Genomic DNA, 23,679 nt, shown 5'->3' with positions numbered 1-23,679 from the left:
ATCTTCTAGTGCTACAGTTCTGCACATATTTACCTGGAAGTTAATCACATTAAAATTAATGAGGCTTTTGGTTTGAGTAAGTGCAAGAGCACTTTGCCCAAGGTGAACCAGTAAAACTAAAATCCGAGTCTGCCAGCTCCAAGAATTCAACACTCTATTGCACAGAAGTACACACAATAAACAGGCCATTTGGAGCCCTTACCCTCTTTAACATCTGTGCCACCTCTTAAAGGAGGGGGAAACTCTGGTTATTGGACTTTCTCACCCTGTCAGCCTCAACTAGCATGGTCAATGTTCCAGGATGATTATGGGAGTTGGAGATCACAACATATGGAGAGCCCAGGCTTCCCACCCAGGTTTTCTGTGCTTGAGGCTTAGCTATACTGGCAGAAATAGCCATTGCTGAGGGGGTCCCTTAAAGAGACTCCTAATCTCAGGGTCTTGGGTTCGAGCCACACATTGGGCATAAAGATTCCTGCACTGCAGGGGGGTTGGACTAGATGGCCCTCGGGATCCCTTCAGATTCAACGTTTCTATGAAATGGAAAGAGGAAGAGTCATGTTAAACTGCAATGTCAGTATCAGGCATAAGTTATGATAGAGGCTAGAAATATAGAATTGTTGCAGTTTCATTGGAGACATTTGCTGCTTAACTTTTTGTGTGTGGGTACTGTGGGGATAGAGCTCAATTTTGCCAAATGCAGGGGCTCAAACCTCTTCAGACGTTTTTAATGTTCGACCTTTTACTGTGCTTTTAATTTTCGGCTGGGAGCCACCCAGAGTGGCTGGGGAAACCCAGCCAGATGGGCGGGGTATAAATTATTATTATTATTAATAGCACCCTGTTTTTTTAGCGGTGCATGAAACACACTTTGTCATTACTTACATAACCTGCTCTATCCATTTTAAAAATACCTTTGCTCTGGGGGTCAGTGTGGGCTGGAAACTGTGAATTACAAGCAATAAATGTAGTGGGAGAATTCTTAAGTGTGGGGCTTCTTGAACACAAGCCACACCCCTTCTAAGACTAAGCAACAAAAATGATTTTTTGACCAAAACAGCTATAATGGCCTCAATACCAAAATCCAGCCTTTCTCTCTCTCTCCCCCCCCCCCTTTGCTTAACATCCAGCCTGATGAAGAGTTCAGAGGAACTACAAAAACAACCCGTGCTCCCTATTATGTTGCAGCTGGGCTTTGCAGTTTTATGTTAATAATTCAACTTATTTGGCGGGTTCGTTTCTTAGGGGTTGGGGGGAAGCCTATTTATTCGGCATGCAGGGAGGGCTTGCCAACGGCAAGAGGGCGGCGCTTGGAGCCTGTTCCTCAATGCTTCTGGGCAATAAATGAACAAGGTGAAACGGCGTGAGGTGAATTTGGCCGCCGGGTCTTGAGGCAAAGGCCCCGTTTCTCCTGATAGGCAACCGATTCACCTCCTTCCGCGGGAGGAGAAGAAAAAAGGCGGGGAAACTTCGACGGCCCTCCTCCTTCCTCGAGGCCTTGGCGCCCGGCCCTGTCTGGGGACAACTCCCCCTGAAGCTGAAGCGGAGGCCGCCTTTCCCTTTCGTTTTCCTCGCAGGGCCTACTCCCTTCGCGGCCATGGAGAACGGGGCGCCGGTCTACGCCGACACCACCGTCCCCGCCGAGCAGCCGCCGGGGAAGGGCCCCCGCTGCACCGGCTGCACCGCCGACAACTTGGGAGCGCGGCGGCTGGCGCTGAAGGCCTCGCAGCTGGTGAGTCGGAGGGAGGGAGGGCGGGATGGCGGCCCTCCTCTTCCCTTTCCCCTCAGCCAGGGCTTCTTTCCCGCCTAGCCGAGGCTGAGGGACGGAGGGCGGGGATTAAACACACACAACACGCTGGGGAAAGGGAGGGAGCCGAGCACGGCCAGGCCCACAGCAGCCTCCGTGAGGGGCTTCGGGACTACTAGCCGGCCTCTCAGCCCGCCTCCTAAGCTCGGGTCTTGCGGCGGAGCCGAGAGGAGAGTCCGCCTGGCCTCATGGCGGCGCTGCAGCAGCAGCAGGTGCCGCTTTCTTCGCCTCGGACGAGGAAGGGAGAGCGGCCCTGGCGCTTGGCGTCCTCGGCTCGCTCGCTTCCGGAGTTTTAGGGTCCTCGGGGCGTGCTTGGAAGGGGAACCAGCAAACGCTCAGGCCATTGTTGCTCAGCTCGGGGCGCTGGCTGTCGTTGGACTACAACTCCCATCATCCCCGGCCGCTGGGCCCGCTAGCTAGGGATGATGGGCGTTGTAGTGCAACAAGAAGGGTTTCTCAAAGGGGGGGGTCTTCTGTCGTTGTTGGACTACAACTCCCATCATCCCTTAACGCTGGACCTGCTAGCTAGGGATGATGGGAGTTGTAGTGCAACATGTTTGCCCGGTGTTTCTTAAAGGGGGAGTCCTCCCGCTGTCGTAGGACTAAAACTCCCATCATCCCTGGCCGCTGGGCCCGCTAGCTAGGGATGATGGGAGTTGTAGTCCAACAACAAGTTTGCCTAGTGTTTTTCAAACTGGGGGGGGGGTGTCCTCCCAGCATCGTTGGACTACAACTCACATCACATCGGGCTGCTGGACCTGCTAGCTAGGGATGATGGGAATTGTAGTCCAACAACACCCAGGTTTGAGAAACACTGGGCAAACTCTCCTATTGGGGCACGGGGCTGGGGAATGGGATGCATGGGCACAGCCTGGATTTATGTTAGGGGGAACAGAACAGAGCTGTGATGTGATTGGTCAGTTAAGTATTTTTATTTATTGATTTGGGGAGGGCAGCTGCCCCCCGACTATGCCCGGGGAAGAGTGTGGCACCTTTCATACAAACACACATCTATAGGGTCATAGAATCGCCAAGGGCTATCTAACCCAACCCCCTTCAATGCAGGAATCCTTTGCCCAACGTGGGGCTTGAACTCGCATCTGTTAGGTTAAGAGTCTCATGCTCTACCAACTTCAGCAGCAGTAGAATCACAGAGTCATAGAATTGTAGGGTTGGAAGGAACCCTGCGGATCATCTAGTCCAACTGCCTGCAATGCAGGAATATGCAGCTGTTCCATACAGGAATCAAACCTGCAACCTTGGCTTTATCAGCACCATGCAGTCTAACCAACTGAGTTAGCCGGGGCACCTTTCATATAGGGTTCCCTTGTACGTGTGTTGTTGATTTGATAATGAGGGAAACACGGCCGTATGAGCAGATGTTATATTTGTCATCTAAACGCAGGTGGCTTAATTTGGGGCTTTTTAAGAGCAGAAGAAACTGCCTTGGACCCATTGCTTGGTATGTCTCTCATTGTTCTTTACTGATCGATAGTGGCTCTGAAGGGATTCAGAAGAAGTGTTTTGTCTAGCCCCACATGGAAATACCAGGGACTGAACCTGGGGTCTTTCTGCACGCAAAGCAGGTCTTCTAACATACAGTGTGTTCTTTCCTTACCAGAAACCCTTAGTTCTCATGCTCGTTGGTGTGCAAGTGTGAATATCTATAACACAGTTTAAAATGTGTGGGAACTGAGGCTTATATCCTTCTAGGCAGGTGGATTCAAAATTGCATTTTGACTTAAATTCCCTTTGTTTGCACTGCATTTGTAACTGAATGCACATACAGTAGGATCACAGCAAAAAAAAACTCCCCCAAATATGGGAGTATTATGTCCATTGTGTGTGTCTTTTACATTTTTCATGGTACTTCTATAATAAAGTGATTCTAGAAATAGCTTACATCAGGCATAGGCAAACTCCGGCCCTCCAAGTGTTTGGGACTACAATTCCCATCATCCCTAACCACTGGTCTTGTTAGCTAGGTATGATGGGAATTGTAATCCCAAACATCTGGAGGGCCGGAGTTTGCCTATGCCTGGCTTACATATCAAACAATAGTATTACAGAGCACAACTCTAATTGGCTAACCAGAGGTAGGTCCCGTTGAGCTGAATGGGACTTAGAGGTGAAACTCGGAAAATTAGAATATCGTGGAAAAGTTCATTTATTTCAGTAATTCAACTTAAAAGGTGAAACTAACATATGAGATTTGGGGAGCCATGTCTTCCGTAATACCTCAGCAGTGCCACAGGCTGATAGCATCCATGCCACGCCGCATTGAGGCAGTAATTGATGCAAAAGGGGCCCAAACCAAGTATTGAGTACATATGCATGCTTCTACTTCTCAGAGGTCCAATATTGCTCTATTTGCAGTCCTTGTTTTGCTGATTTCATTTAATATTCTAATTTTCTGAGATTGTTAATTTGGGGTTTTCAGCAGCTGTACGCCATGATCATCACAATGATAACAAATAAAGGCTTGACATATCTCGTTTTGCATGTCATGAGTCTATCTCATATATTAGTTTCACCTTTTAAGTTGAATTACTGAAATAAATGACCTTTTCCACAATATTCTAATTTTCCGAGTTTCACCTGTACTCTTACATAAGCTTATGCGGGGCTGCAGCCTTGCAGAGGAATTGTAACCACCATATATGGTGGCTGGAGAGGTTAGGATATGGTGCCCGTCCGTTCCCCCCTGCCCTGGCCGAGCTGACCTCAATAATAAATGACTTACCATGGTGTATCTTCTTACACTGGGTGAGAGGAAACCCTCCTGATGGAAGTTAAACCAGTGGAAGTTATGTTGTGTGTAGAGAGCAATAAGGTGTATATCAAGAGCCAGGGAATTGGCATATTGTGAGCAGGGAGAGGGATAAGCAAAGTTCCGCTGTATCCTAACCCATTACAGACAGAGCTCAGGAATGCAGGTATAACTATATTCGCCCCATAGGAGTCAGTGGAAGGGCAGGAAATGAAGGTTTACACTGCCCCCTCCCCAATGAATACACCCTCCCCAGAAGCACTTAGGCTGCAGCTTACCGTATTTTTTGCACCATAACACTCACTTTTTTCCTCCTAGAAAGTAAGGGGAAATTTCTGTGCGTGTTATGGAGGAAATGCCTACGGGTGGCATGCCTACGGATTTTCCTCCTCTAAAAACTATGTGCGTGTTATGGTCGGGTGCGTGTTATAGAGCGAAAAATACGGTTATTTACACAGGAGATACGGGGGCAAAGCAGCCCCTTGACATATTTGCCTGCTTAGGATTGCTTGCTCCGTCCCTAGCTGAATCTCAGAGAGTGGTATGCTGTTCAAAGCACAGTGTGGAAACCTGGGAGATCTTTACAGCCCTCCCCACTAGCATGCATTTTCCCACCTGAAATGTCTGGTAGACATGTAGCATGGTTTGTATGAAAGCCACAATAAAACAATTATTTGTTTCTGCTGTAGTGCTTGGCTTCTTAATTGCTACTCTTCCTATGTGCAGCATAGCCTTGTCGCACCTTGAAGGCTCATTTATGATAGCATAAGCTTCTGTGGACTAGAGTGAGTCCATCCACTTCATCAGATGCAGGAACTGTTTTCATCAGATGGCAGGTATAACACACACATACCCTCGTACCTACGGGACCACCTCTCCCGGTATGCCCCACGGAGAGCCTCAAGGTCCATAAATAGCAACACCCTAGAGGTCCCGGGCCCTAAAGAAGTTAGATTAGCCTCAACCAGAGCCAGGGCCTTCTCAACACTGGCTCCGGCCTGGTGGATTGCTCTGTCTCATGAGACCAGGGCCCTGCAGGATCTGATTTCTTTCCGCAGGGCCTGTAAGACAGAGTTGTTCCGCCTGGCCTTTGGCTTGAAGCCAAATTGATTCCCTCCCCCTCTTTCTTTTTTCTTTTCCTTTCTCCTCCTGCGATGAGGCTACATTTTAATATTTTAATGTTTCAATATTTTAATGTTGTATTTTAATTTTGTTTTTAAGTTGTATTCATTCAACTTGTTTTTATTATTGCTTGTTAGCCGCCCTGAGCCCGGCCTTGGCTGGGGAGGGCGGGGTATAAATAAAAATTATTATTATTATTATTATTAATTATATACAGTTGTACCTTGGTTCTCGAATAGAATGCATTTTGGGAGTCCGTTCAACTTCCGGAGCTGTTTGAAAACCAAGACACGGCTTCCCATTGACTGCAGGAGCATCCTGCAGCCAATGGGAAGCCACGCCAGACGTTCGGCTTCCAAAAATCGTTCAAAACACTCACTTCCGGTTTTCGATCGTTCGGGAACTGAAATGTATGAGTTATGGGGCGTTCGACAACCAAGGTACGACTGTACATTGTTCCCACCCCTATATATATATTATATTACATTATATGTGCACACAAGCATGCCTAATACACCTGCCAACTAAAGATAACACCTCTTGTATCTAATGAAGTCCTCTCTGTTCCACAGACTTTTATTCTATAATGAATCCATTAGCCTTTAAATTGCCACAAATCTCTACATTGTTTTCATGGCTACTGACTAATATGGCTACACCCTTTGGAAGTTGCTACTTAGTACAGTTTTTGTCTTTATTAAAATTAGTATCTAAGTTGGGAGTGATGTTTCTTTTCAAGGCAGCACTTCTGTTGCAAGTAAAGCAGATTTCCTCATCACTTGATACACCTTTTGTCACAGGGGAAATGCATTCTGCTTCAACTCCAGGCCAGCACAGTAATTTCTGTATTTTATACAGATATAGCTTGGTCAGTACAGCATGAGACTATTAATCACTGGGTCATGGCTACGAGCCCCATGTTGGGCAAAAGATTACTGCATTTCAGGACATTGAACTAGATGACCCTCGAATTCAATAATAATAATAATAATAATAAATAATAATAAATAATATTTATTTATTCATTCCCCGCCCATCTGGCTGGGTTTCCCCAGCCACTCTGGGTGGCTTCCAACAAAATATTAAAATACAATAGTCCATCAAGCATTAAAAGTTTCCCTAAACAGGGCTGCCTTCAGATGTCTTCTAAAAGTCTGGTAGCTGTTTTTCTCTTTGACATCTGTGGGAGGGCGTTCCACAGGGCAGGTGCCACTACTGAGAAGGCCTTCTGCCTGGTTCCCTGTAACTTGGCTTCTTGCAGTGAGGAAACAGCTAGAAGGTTCTAAGATTCTGCGAATTTAAAACATTTCGATACCAGCCTTAATTGAACCACTACAATCTACAGCAGACCACCCAGATACTATACAGACTGATTACTAACACAGCTTGCAAATAAGTGGGTGAACAGAAGGGTCTTTAGCAATCATCAAAAGCACATCAAAATGCTTTTATTTTAGAGGGGAGGTGATCCAACAAAGTCTGGGCGCACCAAAATGGAACAGCTCCTCCCTAGGGTTTTCAATACAAATGCCAGCAGACTGAGGCACAACCAAGGGGGCCTCATGCAGAGATCTTAGCATAATTGTGTGGAATGCTGTTCCAGGAGAGATTAAGTACACGTCTTCTGTATTCATCTTTAAATATTTGATGAAAACTTTTTAATACCACCATCAGTTAAGGAAAAAATAATAATCATGTAATAGCTAGCTGGTAATCTGTAACAATAGTTTTATGTGGCTTTTATTGTATATATAATTGTTGTGAACTGCTCTAATATTCTCCCCACCCCGAAATTGTGATATGTTAAGTATGTTTTATAACTCAATAAGGACAGGTCTGTATAGGAGAAGTTGCTCTTTCAAATATCCAGCTCCCAAATTGTTTACGGCTTTAAACAAAAGAACTTCATACTTTGGCTTGGTGATAAATTGGCAGCTGGTGCAGTTCTTTCAGAAGTGATAACACATGTTTGCATTAAGATTGCCCTCCTCATCTACTGCGTTTTGCGGTTCCTGCAGCTTCCAAACCTACTTTTAAGGGCAGCTCCACACAGAGTATGTTACAGTAATCTAGTCTTCATAGAATTGTAGTGTTGGAAGGGACCACAAGGGTAATCTGGTCCAACCCTGTGCAATGCAGGATTAAGAGACGCATGCTCTGCTGACTGAGCAATCACAACTGGTAACCAATGCTTGGGCCACTGGTGCCAGGTTATCCCACCAGCTGAAGCTGATGGAAGACGCTTTTAGTCATCATGGCCACTTGGGCCTCTTGTCACAGTGATAGATCTAGAACAGGCATAGGCAAACTCTGGCCCTCCAGATGTTTGGGACTACAGCTCCCATCATCTCTAGCTAACAGGACCAGTGGTTAGGGATTATGGGAATTATAGTCCCAAACTTCTGGAGTTTGCCTATGTCTGATCTAGAAGCTGGTTCAGTAAGATACCAGGGTCAATGGTATAAAAAGCCACTGGAGGATAAAGAAGTGTTGCACTCCCTTCCCCATCAGTTGCCTTCTATAATAAGGGTAATCTGGCAGGTCAACCAAGACTGATCCAGTTCTGAAACCAGGCTAGATTAGAAGGCTTCCATAAGTGAATATTGGAAATAATAGGAAGGCTATTACTCTACCACATGATTATGTTCCTGTGCAGCAAGACCCCACCCTCGAGACCACAGCTGGGAGGGTAGGGATTGGATATCATCTGGGAAATTCGCAGTTGTCATGAAGCACTAGGCTACACAGTGCGGTACAAATGACAGAGTTTCCAGCTCTGGGGATTTCAGGTGTGTCTCCAAGGACACTTCTTTTAAACTTCAAAACACCAAGCTCCCATGCATCCCAAAGCTAGGCAAATCAAAAGGCAAATCCAACCCCACATATTCCAGGAATATTCCTCCAAGTGACTTGTTCCGCTTTTGTGATGAAGAAGCTAGTCGTTTTACCTGTGTGAAGCAACTTAATACCATACGTTAACATTTCAGGAGCTCTGACGAAAGCTATGACCCTTTTCTGTTGAGGTTCCCCACCCTAAATATATTAATTTAAACCCTTTTATGTACAGGGCAAATGCAGCCCACCCTTGTCCCCCAGTGTAGAAATATGCTAAGTGCCTGACCTACTTGCCTCCTAAAAATGTGGTCCTGGTGCCTAAAATTCTGAACTGCTTCTTCAGCTCTGTGCAGCGTTCATAACTTGAATTTGGTTTGTTGGCTTCTGAACAATTGGTTGCTGGTGACTCTTTGCTGCCCTGTTTTGTCCACCAGCAATTGTTTGGAGATAAATAGTGTTGGCATGTGGTTCATTTTGCAATGTGGTTATTAGGCAATTTAAGAGACCAGCTCATTCTGGTGTTTTCTAACTAATCGGCTTACACAATGCATCTCTTTTTCCTCCCACCCCACACCCCTGCTTCCTGGTCTTGCTTAGTGCATTTGGCGCCACACAGCCGTGGTGTTTCTGCATGTCCCTCTTTCTGTGACTTCAATATTAAATAAGCTTGCATGGTCTCAATATAGCTGCCTTTTTGAGGAAATTGGTAGATGGTGGTCATTTCCCAAGTGTGAGGACTTACAAGGTAAATAAATGAAAGCCAACAGTCCACTTTGAAAGGGGAAACCCACCTGTTAGATTTTGTGTGTTTTTTAAATCACATTTGAGAGAATGGAATATTTCCCATTACAGTAAGATACCAGAATCAAAATGACTTAAGAAACCAATAATCCCACAATACTGTGATGGTTTCAGATTTAAACTTTGTGTTCACTTTGATTTTTTTATTTAGTGCTAGAAGGAAAGCCACGGTCATTTCACCATAAAATGCAAAGTATTTGCTACCTTTGGACAAAGACTGTAAGGAAAAATCTTCTTTGTTTTCCATGACATATACACTGTATAAAGCAGTGACATTTCTTTTGAAATGTCTACCTTCCATGGTAAAGGTAAAGGGACCCCTGACCATTAGGTCCAGTCGTGGCCAACTCTGGGGTTGCGGTGCTCATCTCGTTTTATTGACCGAGGGAGCCGGCGTACAGCTTCCGGGTCATGTGGCCAGCATGACTAAGTCGCTTCTGGCGAACCAGAGCAGCACACGGAAACGCCATTTACCTTCCCGCCGGAGCAATACCTATTTATCTACTTTCACTTTGACGTGCTTTCAAACTGCTAGGTTGCCCCTACCTTCTGATCAGCAAGTCCTAGGCTTTGTGGTTTAACCCACAGCGCCACCCGCGTCCCCACCTTCCAGGGTATGTCCCTTTAAAACTTACAGCCTCTCTGGTTGCCCTTACTTCCAAGCAGCCAAACTACAGAACTGCCCCACAGTTCACAATGCTCTGAGCAGACCAAACTCCAGCTAGCAGTAATAGACCAAGCAATTTTTTAAAAATTAACACCTAACCAGCCTAATCTCCTGACTCCTAAAGGTGTTAAGAACACCTTCCTAACTAGCAGCAACTTGGCCAATTAGTTACACTGGACAGTTTGTCACTCAAGGCTCCTAGGTGCAAACTTCCTAAGTATGGATGCTGCTTCGAGGTTTTTAAGCCATGGATGCTTTAGCTGAGATTCCTGCATTGCAGGGGGCTGGACAAGACGACCCTCGGGGTCCTTTCCAACTCTACAATTCTGTGATTCTATATTGACTCTACATTGGGTGACACTACCTGTCAACAGGACTGTCTCTCAACAATCTTCGGTTGTTGATGACTTCTTGGGTTTCTGCTTTGCTTTTACAAGCAGAAATTCTGTTCTAAATTGCAAGATTGAATACTACCAGGAAGGAAAAGCCATTGACACTGTATATGGTGTAATCACTTCTTATCTGGTGGTATGAAAGTGTTACTGGTTTTGCACACAGCATAGCCGTGGTACATGCAAATGCATTTCCCGTAACCAATACTGTTTGCATATCACCAGGAAGTAAATTTACTGCACCATACACATGTGTGACCGTATCAGTGCTTCCTAGCAGGAATTGGTAGGTATTGTACTTCTCTAGCCCTTCCAAAGCCAAAACTTGACTACAGAGAACTGTACATCAAGCATGGGCTTGGCACACTGGAGAGGAATATAGGAAGCTGTGCCATATGAGGTCAAGCCACTGGTCTATCTTGCATCGTATCGTTCACATGCACTGACAACAGCTCACCAGGGTACGACCAGCATCTCTCCCAGCCCTACATGGGCATACCAGGAATTGAAGCTTTGACCTTTTGCATTTCAAGCTTGTACTTTGCAACCGAGCCCTGGCTCTTTGTGAGGCAGTGCTCAGCTGGTAGGTGGATAATACACATGACAGCTGAGTTTTTAGCTGGAAAAGCCTAGTAGTGAGCATCTGTGCCTTTCACAAGCTTAATTGAGCTTACAGTTGGCAGGTAGTTTTGGCAGCCTCCAAGTATACTGCTGGAGGAAGGATCTGTACTGATGCATACTCAGAGAGCTCTGATAACTTGTCAAGAGTTGGAACCAATAAAATTGGTCGTGTGCACAAGACTTCTTCATCAGTTCCATTTCTATCTACATGGACAAAGGTGTATTAATTATGTCACTGCTGCTGCTAATTTTAAGCCACATTAACGAGCAAGAAATTGGAAGCTTGCATTCTAGGAAGAACAGTTGAGAGCAATCATCCATGTGCATGGATTTCTTGAGAATATCTGCTGTTGCTTCAGTCGTAGCATCACTAATCAAGGCTGGGAAAATTTCAGTTCTATGCTGGAGTATCTTACTTTGATACTACAAGCTTGATGCTTAGTAGTAATTGGATATGGACATTTTCATGCCCTCTTCTGTGCCATTGAAATACATGTCAAGTAGAAGGAATTGATCCATTCTAGAATTTCACCAGATTCCAGATTACTTTGCACATTTATTGTGCAAGACCAATTGATGTTATTTCTGTGTAGGCTTGGATTTAATCACCTACAGTAAATCTGTTTTGAGGCAGAGCTGTTGGACAATTTATACGTGCTTCTTTTTGTTGTTGTGCAGCAGTGATTGCTGGTATTTAAACAAAGAGTGCAAAAACTGAAACTGAAAACAAAGCAGGAGTCATATTGTCCCCTGTTCCCTTAGCAATCGAGAGACGAAGGCAAGAGGCAGTCAGGAAATGGACTGCAGTGAGATAGACAATAAGTGGAAGACTTCATATGCAGCTGACTTCTGGAAATGATGAGAATCTGGAGCAGTGTGGCTTTACCCAAGTGTTCTTGGAAAGACACATGAACATCATTTTGCTTTGTTTTCAGATAAAGCAGGGAATTTTAGAAATTCTCCCGTGACTTATAAATATTGTCAAAATAGTCTTCAGATCAAGAATTGCCTGCAGTGGAGCTTCTTATTCCCAAGAACACGCATTGCAAAACTGGCTGGCAATCGCATGCCATCATAGTTAGTTTTCTGCACCTTTGAGGTACTTTGCAGTTTGCCCCTACAGTTGCCGGGGAAATGGACGGTTTAATGCAAACGAGAAGCATGCTAGCGTGTGTGGCTCAAATGTCTCTGGTTCAGCTTAAGTCCTGTGAAATGGGAACTTTTAAAGAACATTTCTCACAAGGTTGCAGGAGATAAGATTGTAAAGCATTCTAGATCTTAAAAGTGCTTTCATAAACATAGTGCTTGAGTTGTGGTAACACCGTGCAATCTGCTAACTGTTCTCCTGCCGAAGGGATGTTCTAACAGCCAGTGGTTTTCTTCTTCTTCTCCTCCAACAGGTCCTGTCCTTCCTAGCCTTCTTGTGTGAAGAAATCGTGCAACATTGCAGCAGTTGCGGTGGCCTTTACTTCTTTGAATTTGTCAGCTGCAGTGCCTTCCTCTTGAATATCCCGATCCTGGTTACATATTGCACTTCTTTGTACGAGAGGACAGGGAAGGAGAAAGTAGCAACTGTGGTAAAGGGAGCCGCTTTTTATATATGTTATGAATATCATCATTTTTAACAGCCATAGGCATGCTCAGGATTAGTCAACAGGGCCTTGCTTCAGCGCTTGGAGGAGCCTGGAAAAGTTGCAGTTAGGAAAATCCAAACTTGTATTGGCAACTTAAACATGTCATGCTAATTTACTGAGAATGTCAGCTGGTGGGCAGGGCATAGAACCTGTCCGGCAAGGAACAGTGATGGCAGCTTATGTTTACAGGGTCTATTGCCACCACCCCAGGGGGTTGCCTGTGGAACAATGACGTCCCACGACTAGGCGAGATAGGTAAAGGTAAAGGACCCCTGACAATTAAGTCCAGTCAAGAACGACTCTGGGGTTGCAGCGCTCATCTCACTTTACTGGCCGAGGGAGCCGACATTTGTCCGCAGACAGTTTTTCCGGGTCATGTGGCTAGCATGACTACGCCACTTCTGGCGAAACCAGAGCAGTGCACAGAAACCCCATTTACTTTCCAGCCGGGGCGGTACCTATTTATCTACTTGCACTTATTGGTGTGCTTTCGAACTGCTAGGTTGGCAGGAGCTGGGACTGAGCAACGGGAGCTCACCCCATCACGGGGATTTGAACTGCCAACCTTCTGATTGGCAAGCCCTAGGCTCAGTTGTTTAGACCACAGCGCCACCCGCGTCCCAGGCAAGTTGTGTAGCAGTGCCTATATTAAGGGTGGGGTTCCTTTTTCAAATCAAGGACCAGTTCGCTTTCTTGGTTAATCTTCCAGGGGTTACATATTAGCGGATGGCGTGGCTAGAGACAACTGTGGGTGGAGCAACCAATGTGGCCTTTGCACAGTTGGCGACATTCCAGGGGCTTCTAAATGCACACACCGCCACCCTTCATTCCTGCAAGCAAGAAGCATTATTGTTACAGTTCAAAGACACATTCCAACCAGGCTAAATCCCCAAAGGCGGGCAGGAAAACTAGAGAGGGTGGGGGGTATGGTCTGGGAAGCAGGTGTTTCATTTCATGACCCGTACCTAAGGTTCTCCACTCTCTGCTTTACAAGCCAAGCATGTGTCATGTTCCTTTGTTTGCATGGGTTTACAAAAGCCTTTTATATCTCCAGAAGTTACCAGTTCAAGATGCATTTAAAGCATCTTAGTATGCTTTAGTAGTATGCTTTACTACCATGCATCATTAGTACACATTTTTCACATCCTAGCTTCCTTTTGACATTTTTCCAATGAATACCATCAGCACTGAAGTTTTTGCTTCCTAATTTTCTCAGCTTGGTTTTGGTGTCTATATAGTACTTATCTTTGCAGTTGGTGGAAGAGATTCTGTTGAGCATTTATAGTTAAAATAGTTGGAGGGCAAGAGGGGCTTTACTTTGAAAGCAAGTATGGTGAACTGATACCAGTGGCACACTTTGAGCTGGGTGAATGCAGTTTCAAATTGCACTCAGCCACAAATGTACTGAGTTGCCCGGAGCAAGTCATTAGCTCCTGACTTCACTTTCCATCTGTAAAATGGGAATATTAGTGATCTCCCTTGGCAGGTTTCTTTGAGGGACAGCAAGGTAAAGGATGAGGCATTTCGTGCATCAGAAGTGCAGTAGTACTATAGAAATATTTATATGCATTATAATTTTTATTGTGTGCTAGGAAAGAGGAGCAAAAAAACAAAGAATAATAATGCTGAAGCTACCTTTCACTTTTTTTTCTTTTGTAGGATTTCTTGATTGTTTCAATAGTGGCGGTCTTTTTCCTGCTAGCTTCAATTGTGTTTGCTGCAACCAACGATAACACACCCCCTGAAACCGCTGCTATTGTAAGTACTTTTCTCCTCGTTATTTGTGTTCAATATCTCATGTGTGGAATCAGTTTTGCATTTTCAGGCCTTCCCTTCTGTATGTACAGGAAGATGTGGCACAGGCGATGCAAAAAGAACGCAGTAGGATGCTGCTGCAACTGGGGCTGTTAAGATCTAGTGAAAAAGTTGCTGTGGAATAACTTTAAGAGTCAATTGAAAATTGCTTCCTTCCTCGCATGTGGCTTCCCCTCTGCCCGAAGCCTCTGATTATTGGCCCATTTGGGAAGAAAAACTCTTGTGCATCTTGTCCATCTGGGTAGTCTTGGTGTTATTTTTAAATTTGGTGTTCACTGCATACTTGCCTTTTGATAAAGACCAGTTATTATTGCTCTCTGCACCCTTTCTTTCTACAGGGGATCTAGTAACAAAAGGAAAATATCAGTGCCTCAGGTCATTTTATGAGTTATGTTATCCAGGGCTGACAACTTAAGATTTGGGCAGGGATTTCTTCAGAAATCCTACAGTCTAGATTGGGGCTTGTTGATGCTAGAGAAAAATTCACCCCTTCTTGTTTTGTGTGTGAAATGATGAATACCACTAGTTGTTTTGTACAGCCTGCACCACAACATCATGTCTGATCCCAGTTGTTTTCTTGTGCTAAAACGAGGACCTCTGAGAATAGTTATTACATTTGCCATGATTTCCCTTCAGTGCTACTGATGGTTCCCATTTGAACAAAGGTTGTGCTAGTTATAAATTTTCTACTAGGTCATTCCCTCCTAGTTCCTCTTGCCATTTAAATAAAATGTTTAGCCTTGATGTTCTTATGCACTTTCCTTTTAATGGTTCCTCCCCTTTCTTCTTCTTAATAATTTCCCACAGCCCACAACCGGTGCACACCCATCTGGCTGGGTGCCAGACTGCTGCACCACGCTTTTAAGTCTAAGCTTGCCCCCAAAGTGCATATCATTATCATAGCCAAGTATTCATGAGAAGATGATAATGCAGACAGGATGCACGAAACTTTTCACAGGTGCTGCACTGTGAAAAGCCAGGAAATAAACCAAATGAAACAATGTGTTGAAGGGAGGTACACTGGCAGAAGCACAGAATGCACTTGAGGAAATAAATACAAGTGGAAATGCAGCACTGCAGTAGCAAAAAACCCCAAACCCAAATGTTTTCAGACTAGCTCAACATACGGCAGATGCACTGTGCTGGTGAGTTGGAGGGTTGGTACCCTGCTTTAGGAAGTTAGTAGTGTTTGCATTAGGGACACGGGTGGCGCTGTGGGTTAAACCACAGAGCCTAGGGCTTGCCGATCAGAAGGTCAGCAGTTCAAATCCTCGTGACGGAGTGAGCTCCCGTTGCTCAGTCCCTGCTCCTGCTAACCTAGCAGTTCGAAATCACGTCAAAGTGCAAGTAGATAAATAGGTACCGCTCCGGCGGGAAGGTAAACGGCGTTTCCGTGTGTTGCTCTGGTTCAGCAGGAGCGGTTTAGTCATGCTGGCCACATGACCCGGAAGCTGTACGCCGGCTCCCTCGGCCAATAAAGCGAGATGAGCGCAGCAACCCCCGTCGGTCACGACTGGACCTAATGGTCAGGGGTCCCTTTACCTTTCTAGTGTTTGCATTTGATAAAGAGCTTCCAAATCGCACAACATCTTTACAGCAGAGTAGAGCCACACACTTTTCTGCAGCTCACACTTCATCAGATGGTGCAACACATGGCTGTGTAGGGATTGCCAAAGCTGGGGCTGCCACAAAACTGTGACTTAGTAGGCCTAATAAATTTCAGTGAGATGGGGCAAGCATGTAGTCTCTGAATCTAAGGGGAAAAACCTGTACTGTACTTGGGGCTCACTGTGTGGGAGATCTACCTTCATTGCAGGTGGTCTTGTAAAAAAAAAAAAAAAAAAAAAATCCCATTAAAATGGCACCAGCTACATCTATGATCCTTTTATTAGGGAGTGGACCAGCCGGTTTCCTCTCGTTTTGTTCCTGGATGTCTTACCGGGCCTCCTACTCTCATCTCATTCTCTTAGTTTGCACTGCCTATTGGCAGTAGTTCCAAACACTTCCGTTTTTCAAAAGCCGCAAAGTGCCTTTCAGCATTCGTCATTGGCAAGTTTTATAGCAGGGATGGGGAAAGGGCTATATCCTTTTCTGGGTGACGTTTTGGTGGCCCATGTATCCGTGGTGGGTGGAGCCAGAGGCAAAGTGGATGGAGCAATGAATGCTTTTATGTTTTGCACAGGAGACTGGTAGAAACTCACACATCCCTCTCTATCCTTCATCTAGGCAAGCGTTATCAGAGTTGAAGGGCACAGTCCAGCCAGGCAAAAGCACTTAAGGAGGGTGCAAAGGAGGGCCAGGGAGGGGTGTGGCTGAGTAGGGGAAGAGTCATCAGGGCCAGAATCCCACCCCTTTTTATAGAGACCAACAGGAAAATGTACCTGGAGATAATCAGACTATTCTTGTATACTTTTGAATCTCAGTTGAAGTTTATTTATATAGACTCTTCTCACACTTTAACAGGTATTTGGCTTTCTCGCAACGATAACGTTTTCTGTGGACGCTGTTCTGATGTATCTGAAGAGACGTAAGGCGAAAGAAGAGAGAAAGACAGAGAACCCAGCCAATACACTGAATCCAACAGAGAATCAGCCACTGAATAACTAGCAAGTCTGAGGTCTAAACCGTCCCTTATTGTTATTATCAGATGCCGAGTGAAGCTGGAATGATTCTGCCTTTTAAAGAATGGCCCAGATAGTTAAATTTCGTTTCAGTTTTCAACTCGCCGTCCTAGAGCTGCGTCTTTGCACAGTTCCCACACATAAATAGTTCAAGAATTGTGGGCTTCTTTTCTCCACACACACTCCAGTAAGCACTCGGTTTTGTGCAATTGCACACTCATTTGTAGGTGACTGTACATCACCAGTAGGCAAGGGAAACTTGCGATAGGATCGTGAAATAATCGGGTTTTGCTTCTTCCAGAAGAAAATTTTCGACAGGTGAAAAATGGTTCAAGTTCAGAATAAAATTAGTTTGGTACGGAAAAGGCCCCAGTAATGAAGGGGATGGGATAATAGCTGAAGAGAAAGGGACAGTGGGAGGTTTCTGCCCATATTAATTACAGAAGGGATACATTTCATGTTTTTATATAGGAAAAACTAGGAAATTGAGAAATAAAAACAAAGACAGGAAATTAGATATTGTGTGGCCTATGGAGTATCCTCGTGTGAAAATCAGTAGGCTCTCTCTTTCTCTCTTATACACACACACACACACACACCAGGATGTGGTCCCAGTTCTTTACCTAGGGGGTCATTGTTTTCCCCTCTTAAAATCATGTTCATCTCCCTGCCCATAAACTTTGGCTTTTTACTGCTGGCATTTTGAGAATAAGGTTTTTATAATGTAGCCAGGGGCCTCCAACATAGTGTTGCAGCATAGAGTGTCCTCTATTCAGGATCACAGTTGTTTGATTTGATTCCCACCCCAATAGTTAATCAGCACTCTGACCCCATTGGGGAGTGGCATTCTCTACTGAAGGTTTTTTCCCTTCTAAATATTTTTTTTATACATGTGAAAATCTTGGGATTCCCTGGCATGTGTGGGTGGTTTTTTTTCTCTGACTGCCTAATTCATGTTGCTATTGATGTATATGATTTTTCATGCTAGTAATAATCGATACTGTCCATATGGTCTTATACCATTTTGTAACATAGCAGTACATACAGCTTATTTTATTTCTGTGTGTTTGTGTGTCTCTTAAGTCCAGGTTTAAATTATGTACAATGCAGTATGTAGGCATATGCATTCGCTGTATGTTCAGGACTCTGAAAGAGCTGTTACAATTTTAAGTAGACACAAAGAAGCAGTCAGCCAAGAGGAAACAACTTTAAAACTGTAACAAGCTGCCTGAAATTTTAAAAGGAGATTGTATTCATATAAAAAGGGCTTGGTTCATGTGTTGAGGAAGTATAAAGAGCAACACTTGCCGCCTCCAATCTTACTCATAAAACATTTAATAGTGTGATGCTTTCGGGCTATTTATTTTGTGTAGTCAATTGCATGTGCAGCTTCTCCTGTTTATGAATGAAATATTGCAGACCGCGGAAGACTTTAGGGCAGGGGTGGGTGTGCTGTTGGTGACAGGAAGTTAACCAATAGCTGCTGCTCAAGGTGTTGCAGCCCACATTGACTCCCAAGAGTTTCACTGATGTGTAGAAGGACTCATAGTCAAGGTGGTGCATGATGATCAAAGCCCAGAAATGTAACTTCATTTGGGGAGTCGCCGAGCAGGCCACGCATAATGCCCATATAGCGATAAGAATGCAGTGAAATGTTCTGAGGCGTCCTGGCTTTTGTTTGTTTTGCAAGTAATAATAATAATAACAATCAGCCTACATGTGACAGCTAGTGAGGCAATGCAGCCGTACCTTGGAAGTCGAATAGCCTAGTTCTCGAACGTTTTGGCTCCCAAACGATCAAAAGCTGGAAGTGACTGTTCTGGTTTTCAAACTTTCTTTTGGAAGCCGAACTTCCAACGGGGCTTCCGCAGCTTCTGACTGGCTGCAGGAGCTTCCTGCAGCCAATCAGAAGCCACGCTTTGGTTTTCAAATGTTTTGGAAGTCTAACGGACTTCCGGAACGGATTCCGTTTGACTTCCAAGGTATGACTGTAACCTCTCGTGAGGTTTCCACATCTTCCCGGTGTGAAATGCTAATACAACTCCTCTCCCCACCCCCACACAACCTACTCTGCCGGGACAGAGCCTGCATGTTTTGCACATTGATGTAGCCTTGAAAGTAGAAAAGGGATGCCGTTGTGACATATTTGTGGTATTTTTGGATAGAATAGGACTTCTTGTTTTTAAAGGAAGAGTATTTGGGTTGTAGAGTGAAATAGGAACATATAAGAACCACCTTCTGGATCAGACCAGTAACCCATCTAGTCCAGCATCCTGTTCTCACAGTAGCAGCTAGATACAAGTGGCCCTGTGGTCTAAACCACTGAGCCTCTTGGGCTTGCCAGTCGGAAGGTCGGCAGTTCGAATCCCCATGACGGAGCGAGCTCCCGTTGCTCTGTCCCAGCTCCTGCCAACCTAGCAGTTCGAAAGCACGCCAGTGCAAGTAGATAAATAGGTATGGCTGCGGCAGGAAGGTGAATGGCGTTTCTGTGCACTCTGGCACTCGTCACGGTCCTCTGTGCGCTAGTAACGGCTTAGTCCTGTTGGCCACATGACCCAAAAAACTGTCTGTGGACAAACGCCGGCTCCCTCGGCCTGAAAGCGAGATGAGCGCTGCACCCCATAGTCACATTTGACTTAACTGTCTAGGGTTCCTTTACCTTTTTACCAATGAGAAGCCCACAATAACAGCTCTCTCTTCTTCTGCTGTTTCCAGCAACTGGTATAACGATGCCTAATGCCTCTGACAGTGGAGGGAGAATATAACTGTCAGCCACTGATAGCTCTCTCCTGCACAATCTCTCATGGATTTGTCTTTGAGCAAAGAGTTACAGGCAACTGACCTCAAGCTTCATTTGTCAAATATTCCCTTTCCGATGTTTGTGTTGTTGGGAGTTATCTTGAGGGGCTGGGATGCAATTATGCCGTTTCCTTTGTATAGTTCCCGGGTGCCCCAAACTATGGGTTTTGGGGGGGAAGAATTGTGAAAGCTGTTAGGAGGCAGCTTGTTTCTACTAAGCAAATAAAGGGAAACTAGGGCTGCAATTCTGTACCCAATTACCTGGGAGTAAACCCTACTGAATGCAGTGGAGCCTGCCTCTGAGTAAATTTGCATAGGGCTGTGCTGTAAATTTCTGTTTGCTGTCATAGGAAGTTTCTGCAAAACAGTGAAATATGAGATGGCCTAATTGGCACCACCTCAAGCAAGCTAGACTGGTAATCTTTCCACATAGCTGGGCAATGCCAGAAAATGCGACAGCTTAGAGCCTCTTGCTTGTTCAGGCTGAGTTCGCATAGAAGAAAAGGTACACAGCAGTTATTGCTTAACAATGTAGGTTTGGAAATAGTCACTTGCCTGCTTTTCCATGGAGAGTAATGATAGCCTCAAAGTGATCCGGCAGGAAAGCTCTTGTAGACAGGAAGCTAGCTAGTGTCATCCCCCCCTGGCTTCAAGTTGTGAGTGTTAGAACTTTAAAATATCTGTGGACAGATGGACTATTAAGAGGTGAACTAATGAGATATTTACATGGCTGTTCTTACTTCCTTCAGCACAAATGGTAAAGACCTGGGCTCTCCCCCCCCCAAAAAAACCCCCTCTGTGTTCCCGTCCCCTCCCTTCATACCATTGCCCCCATATCATATTCATTCCAAGTTTAGAACGTTTTATCATTCTTAATTTTGTTGCTGTTTAAAGAATCCAGATACTATATTAGACTTGCTGAAATCTTGCTCATGTGAATGGATCCAGTGGGTCTTAATTTCAAGTAAATCTGTTCAAGGTTGCACCACTAAGCAACTTACTGTGGTGTCTCTGAAAATACACTAGCTTATTTCCAGTGTGCGTAAAGCTGTTTTGGGATTAAATTGGAATTGCCAGGTTTTTTTTTTATTATTATTGCACTTTCTGCTTCAAAATCTTATGCAGATTTTGATCATGCGGCCTTCTAAGTTTCCGTCCTTAATGTGCATGTGCACACAAACACACTCCTTGGTGGCTCAGAACAATCACTCCCCCCATTCAGTGATCTCCTTTTTATACCAATAGTTCAGCGCCATAAGACCCAAAGCCTTTGAACACACTGTGTTTGATCCAGACTGCTTGCCGCACTTTAGTCCCATTTAAATCAAATGACTTGTTAAGTAGTGAGTAACTTGTTGCATAGATTTACATAGGACTAAATCAGGGGGAGCTAACTCATGGGCTGTTTCCAGCCTCCCAAGCTGTCTTTTGTGGTCCCCTAGGATCCACCAAATTAACCCTTTTAAATTAATTTTTTTTAAAAAAAATTAAAAATTGACTTCTCCTATGGACCCACCTCTATTGGGGGACTCGGTGGCGCTGTGGGTAAAAGCCTCAGTGCCTAGGACTTGCCGATCGAAAGGTCGGCGGTTCAAATCCCCACGGCGGGGTGCGCTCCCGTTGCTCGGTCCCAGCGCCTGCCAACCTAGCAGTTCAAAAGCACCCCCGGGTGCAAGTAGATAAATAGGGACCGCTTTCTAGCGGGAAGGTAAACGGCGTTTCCGTGTGCGGCTCTGGCTCGCCAGAGCAGCGTTTTCACGCTGGCCACGTGACCCGGAAGTGTCTCCGGACAGCGCTGGCCCCCGGCCTCTAGAGTGAGATGGGCGCACAACCCCAGAATCTGGCAAGACTGGCCCGTACGGGCAGGGGTACCTTTACCTTTATGGACCCACCTCTATAACGCCATGACATCAAAAGGTTTTTTTGTGGCCTCTAGACCCCTCCAAAACATTTAATTAATCTTGGCTCAATGCAGCCGTCAGCCCCCCAAAAATGTCAGCTGCCCCTTGCCTAAAGGAAGGCTGACTGTTTGGATCCAACCCATTGTGTCTGCAGTGTCCTTGAGTAGAAGGGGCACAGTCCAAGATCGAAACAACTACTTGTGGCAAATCCCACACTCGGTGGGATTTTTTTTTTAACTTTCCCTGTTTCGTACAGCAGATCCCCATTCTCCCAGAAGTCAGAAAGTCCCCTTAGTTTTGGAAGTGGTTTCCCACATGACATGGAGAGCCACTGTTTGGATAAGCTTAATGGTGAATGGGCACACAGAAGGGTGCTGTTCTTTGGATCTCAGCTCCTGTATAAATCACCTGCATTCCATACAGGAAACGCTTTGAAGAATGGCCCACTGTGAAGATGGGAAGACACTCAGCGGTTTTGAGAAATTATTTATAATGGAGCTTTAAAATGTAGGCTAGGCGCAAACTTTTCTAACAGCATATGCTTCGTGAAACAGGTTTGGGTGATTTTGAACTGTGAATTATAGCATTGTCTTCACTTTGGAAATGTGTAATGACAAACCAACTCTTGCCTAAACTGTTACTGTATAGATTCTTACTGTAAACTGTATGCTATGTCAACTTTTTTACCTTCTCTATTGTAGCCTGGCCTTTTTACTACCTTATTTTTTATCTTCATTGGAATCACTTGATTACGAAATGATTATGTTTTTATTAAAAAGTTGTAGAAAGCATGTTGCTTTGGAGTATTTCTCTTTTCGGCTGTTGGTAACTGGGCAGCAAGAACCCACTTATTCTTGAAGAAACAGGAATAAATGGTAATGTCCTTTCCCCCCCGAGGGCTGGACCATTGACCTGTGTTACAAGGGAGCACTCTGGAGTACCGGCCTTCCTTTTCCGGTGCGTTTTCTCAGGGAAATCTCTCATGAACCATCCTGAAAATATCCCATGGTGCACTAAACTCTTCCTGATGCAACCCTTCCTACAGATCACAATGCAAGACTTGTTTTGCTATATATTGTATTCTTTCTTTAGGGCTGCAAAAAGTGTTAGATCAGGCTTCTTGACTGGAAGCTTCAAGGTTGTATGTCTGGTGCATCCTATGCAAAGAAAAATGCGGGTGATTTCTAAGCAAGCAGAGCAAAAAAAGGATGCTTGACAGAAACAAGTCATTAACACTTCCAGGCACGCATGACGTCATCTGTTTTCTAGGTATGCTCCGCCAACTATAGTGCAGCCCACAATAGTGTTTCGTACGCTGCTTGTTGTTCTTGCTCTATGGATTATTTTTTTCCCCTTTCAATCAAGCTTGTCCAAGATACATTCCTGCTGTTGATACATTTTATTCTTATTGAATTTTTTTTACTAATTACATTCTGTTTCTCCAAGGAGTGCACATAAGGTTCTGCCACCCATGTCTATCCTCACAGGAGGGTTGGCCCAAGTTCACCCAGTGTGCATCATGGCTAAACTTGGATTTACATCTGGCTCTTCCTGGTCTAAGTCAGACATTCTACTACATTGGCTCAAGTGATTTTTCTAATGTATTCTGCTGCTGTTTAAAGCAGTTAGCCAGTCTTCACCGTGAATTGTTGTGTTACGTTGGTATCTTTGTAAGCCACCTTGCTCAGGTAAGACAGGAAAGGTGTAAAGTGCAGGTTTAATTTATAACCATTGTGTTCTTCGTTCAGTATTAATTTGCTCAGGCACTGCATTTTTGTCCATTTCTAAGTTTACTATAAGGTTTGGAAGCCTGGATTATTCAGTCTTGGAAGCAAGACCACCTGTTGACACTGCTGTGAACCCAATGCCAATTTGGCCCGTGATATTTTGGGGA

At 44.8% G+C, this 23,679-nt stretch overlaps 1 protein-coding gene and 1 long non-coding RNA gene across 2 annotated transcripts; one reads left to right on the top strand and one right to left on the bottom strand.

The window, feature by feature from the left end:
- Nucleotides 1–1,312: 1,312 nt before the first annotated feature.
- CMTM6 (CKLF like MARVEL transmembrane domain containing 6) lies at nt 1,313–18,428 on the top strand. The gene is made up of 4 exons (XM_028749628.2): nt 1,313–1,732; nt 12,416–12,592; nt 14,309–14,407; nt 16,928–18,428. Exons 1-4 carry the CDS (start codon nt 1,598–1,600, stop codon nt 17,069–17,071), a joined length of 555 nt encoding a protein of 184 aa, XP_028605461.2. The 5' UTR covers nt 1,313–1,597; the 3' UTR covers nt 17,072–18,428.
- A 1,621-nt stretch (nt 18,429–20,049) lies between these two features.
- Nucleotides 20,050–23,265, bottom strand: LOC144324937 (uncharacterized). Its single transcript, XR_013390244.1, has 2 exons — nt 21,777–23,265; nt 20,050–21,400 (listed from the first exon to the last, which is right to left on the bottom strand). It is a non-coding gene; the product is annotated as an uncharacterized LOC144324937 (long non-coding RNA).
- Nucleotides 23,266–23,679: the final 414 nt, after the last annotated feature.

The sequence above is a fragment of the Podarcis muralis genome, chromosome 12 (assembly GCF_964188315.1).
Source record: "Podarcis muralis chromosome 12, rPodMur119.hap1.1, whole genome shotgun sequence".
Classification (NCBI taxonomy): Eukaryota; Metazoa; Chordata; class Lepidosauria; order Squamata; family Lacertidae; genus Podarcis; species Podarcis muralis.
The sequence above is the reverse complement of the archived record's forward strand: the minus strand, read 5'-3'. Positions and strand labels throughout refer to the sequence as shown.

Coding starts and splice junctions, on each gene's coding strand:
- CMTM6 (XM_028749628.2), top strand. CDS start 1,598: ATGGAGAACGGGGCGCCGGTCTACGCCGACACCACCGTCCCCGCCGAG. Junction 1,733..12,415: donor CGCTGAAGGCCTCGCAGCTG/GTGAGTCGGAGG, acceptor CTCCTCCAACAG/GTCCTGTCCTTCCTAGCCTT. Junction 14,408..16,927: donor CCCCTGAAACCGCTGCTATT/GTAAGTACTTTT, acceptor ACACTTTAACAG/GTATTTGGCTTTCTCGCAAC.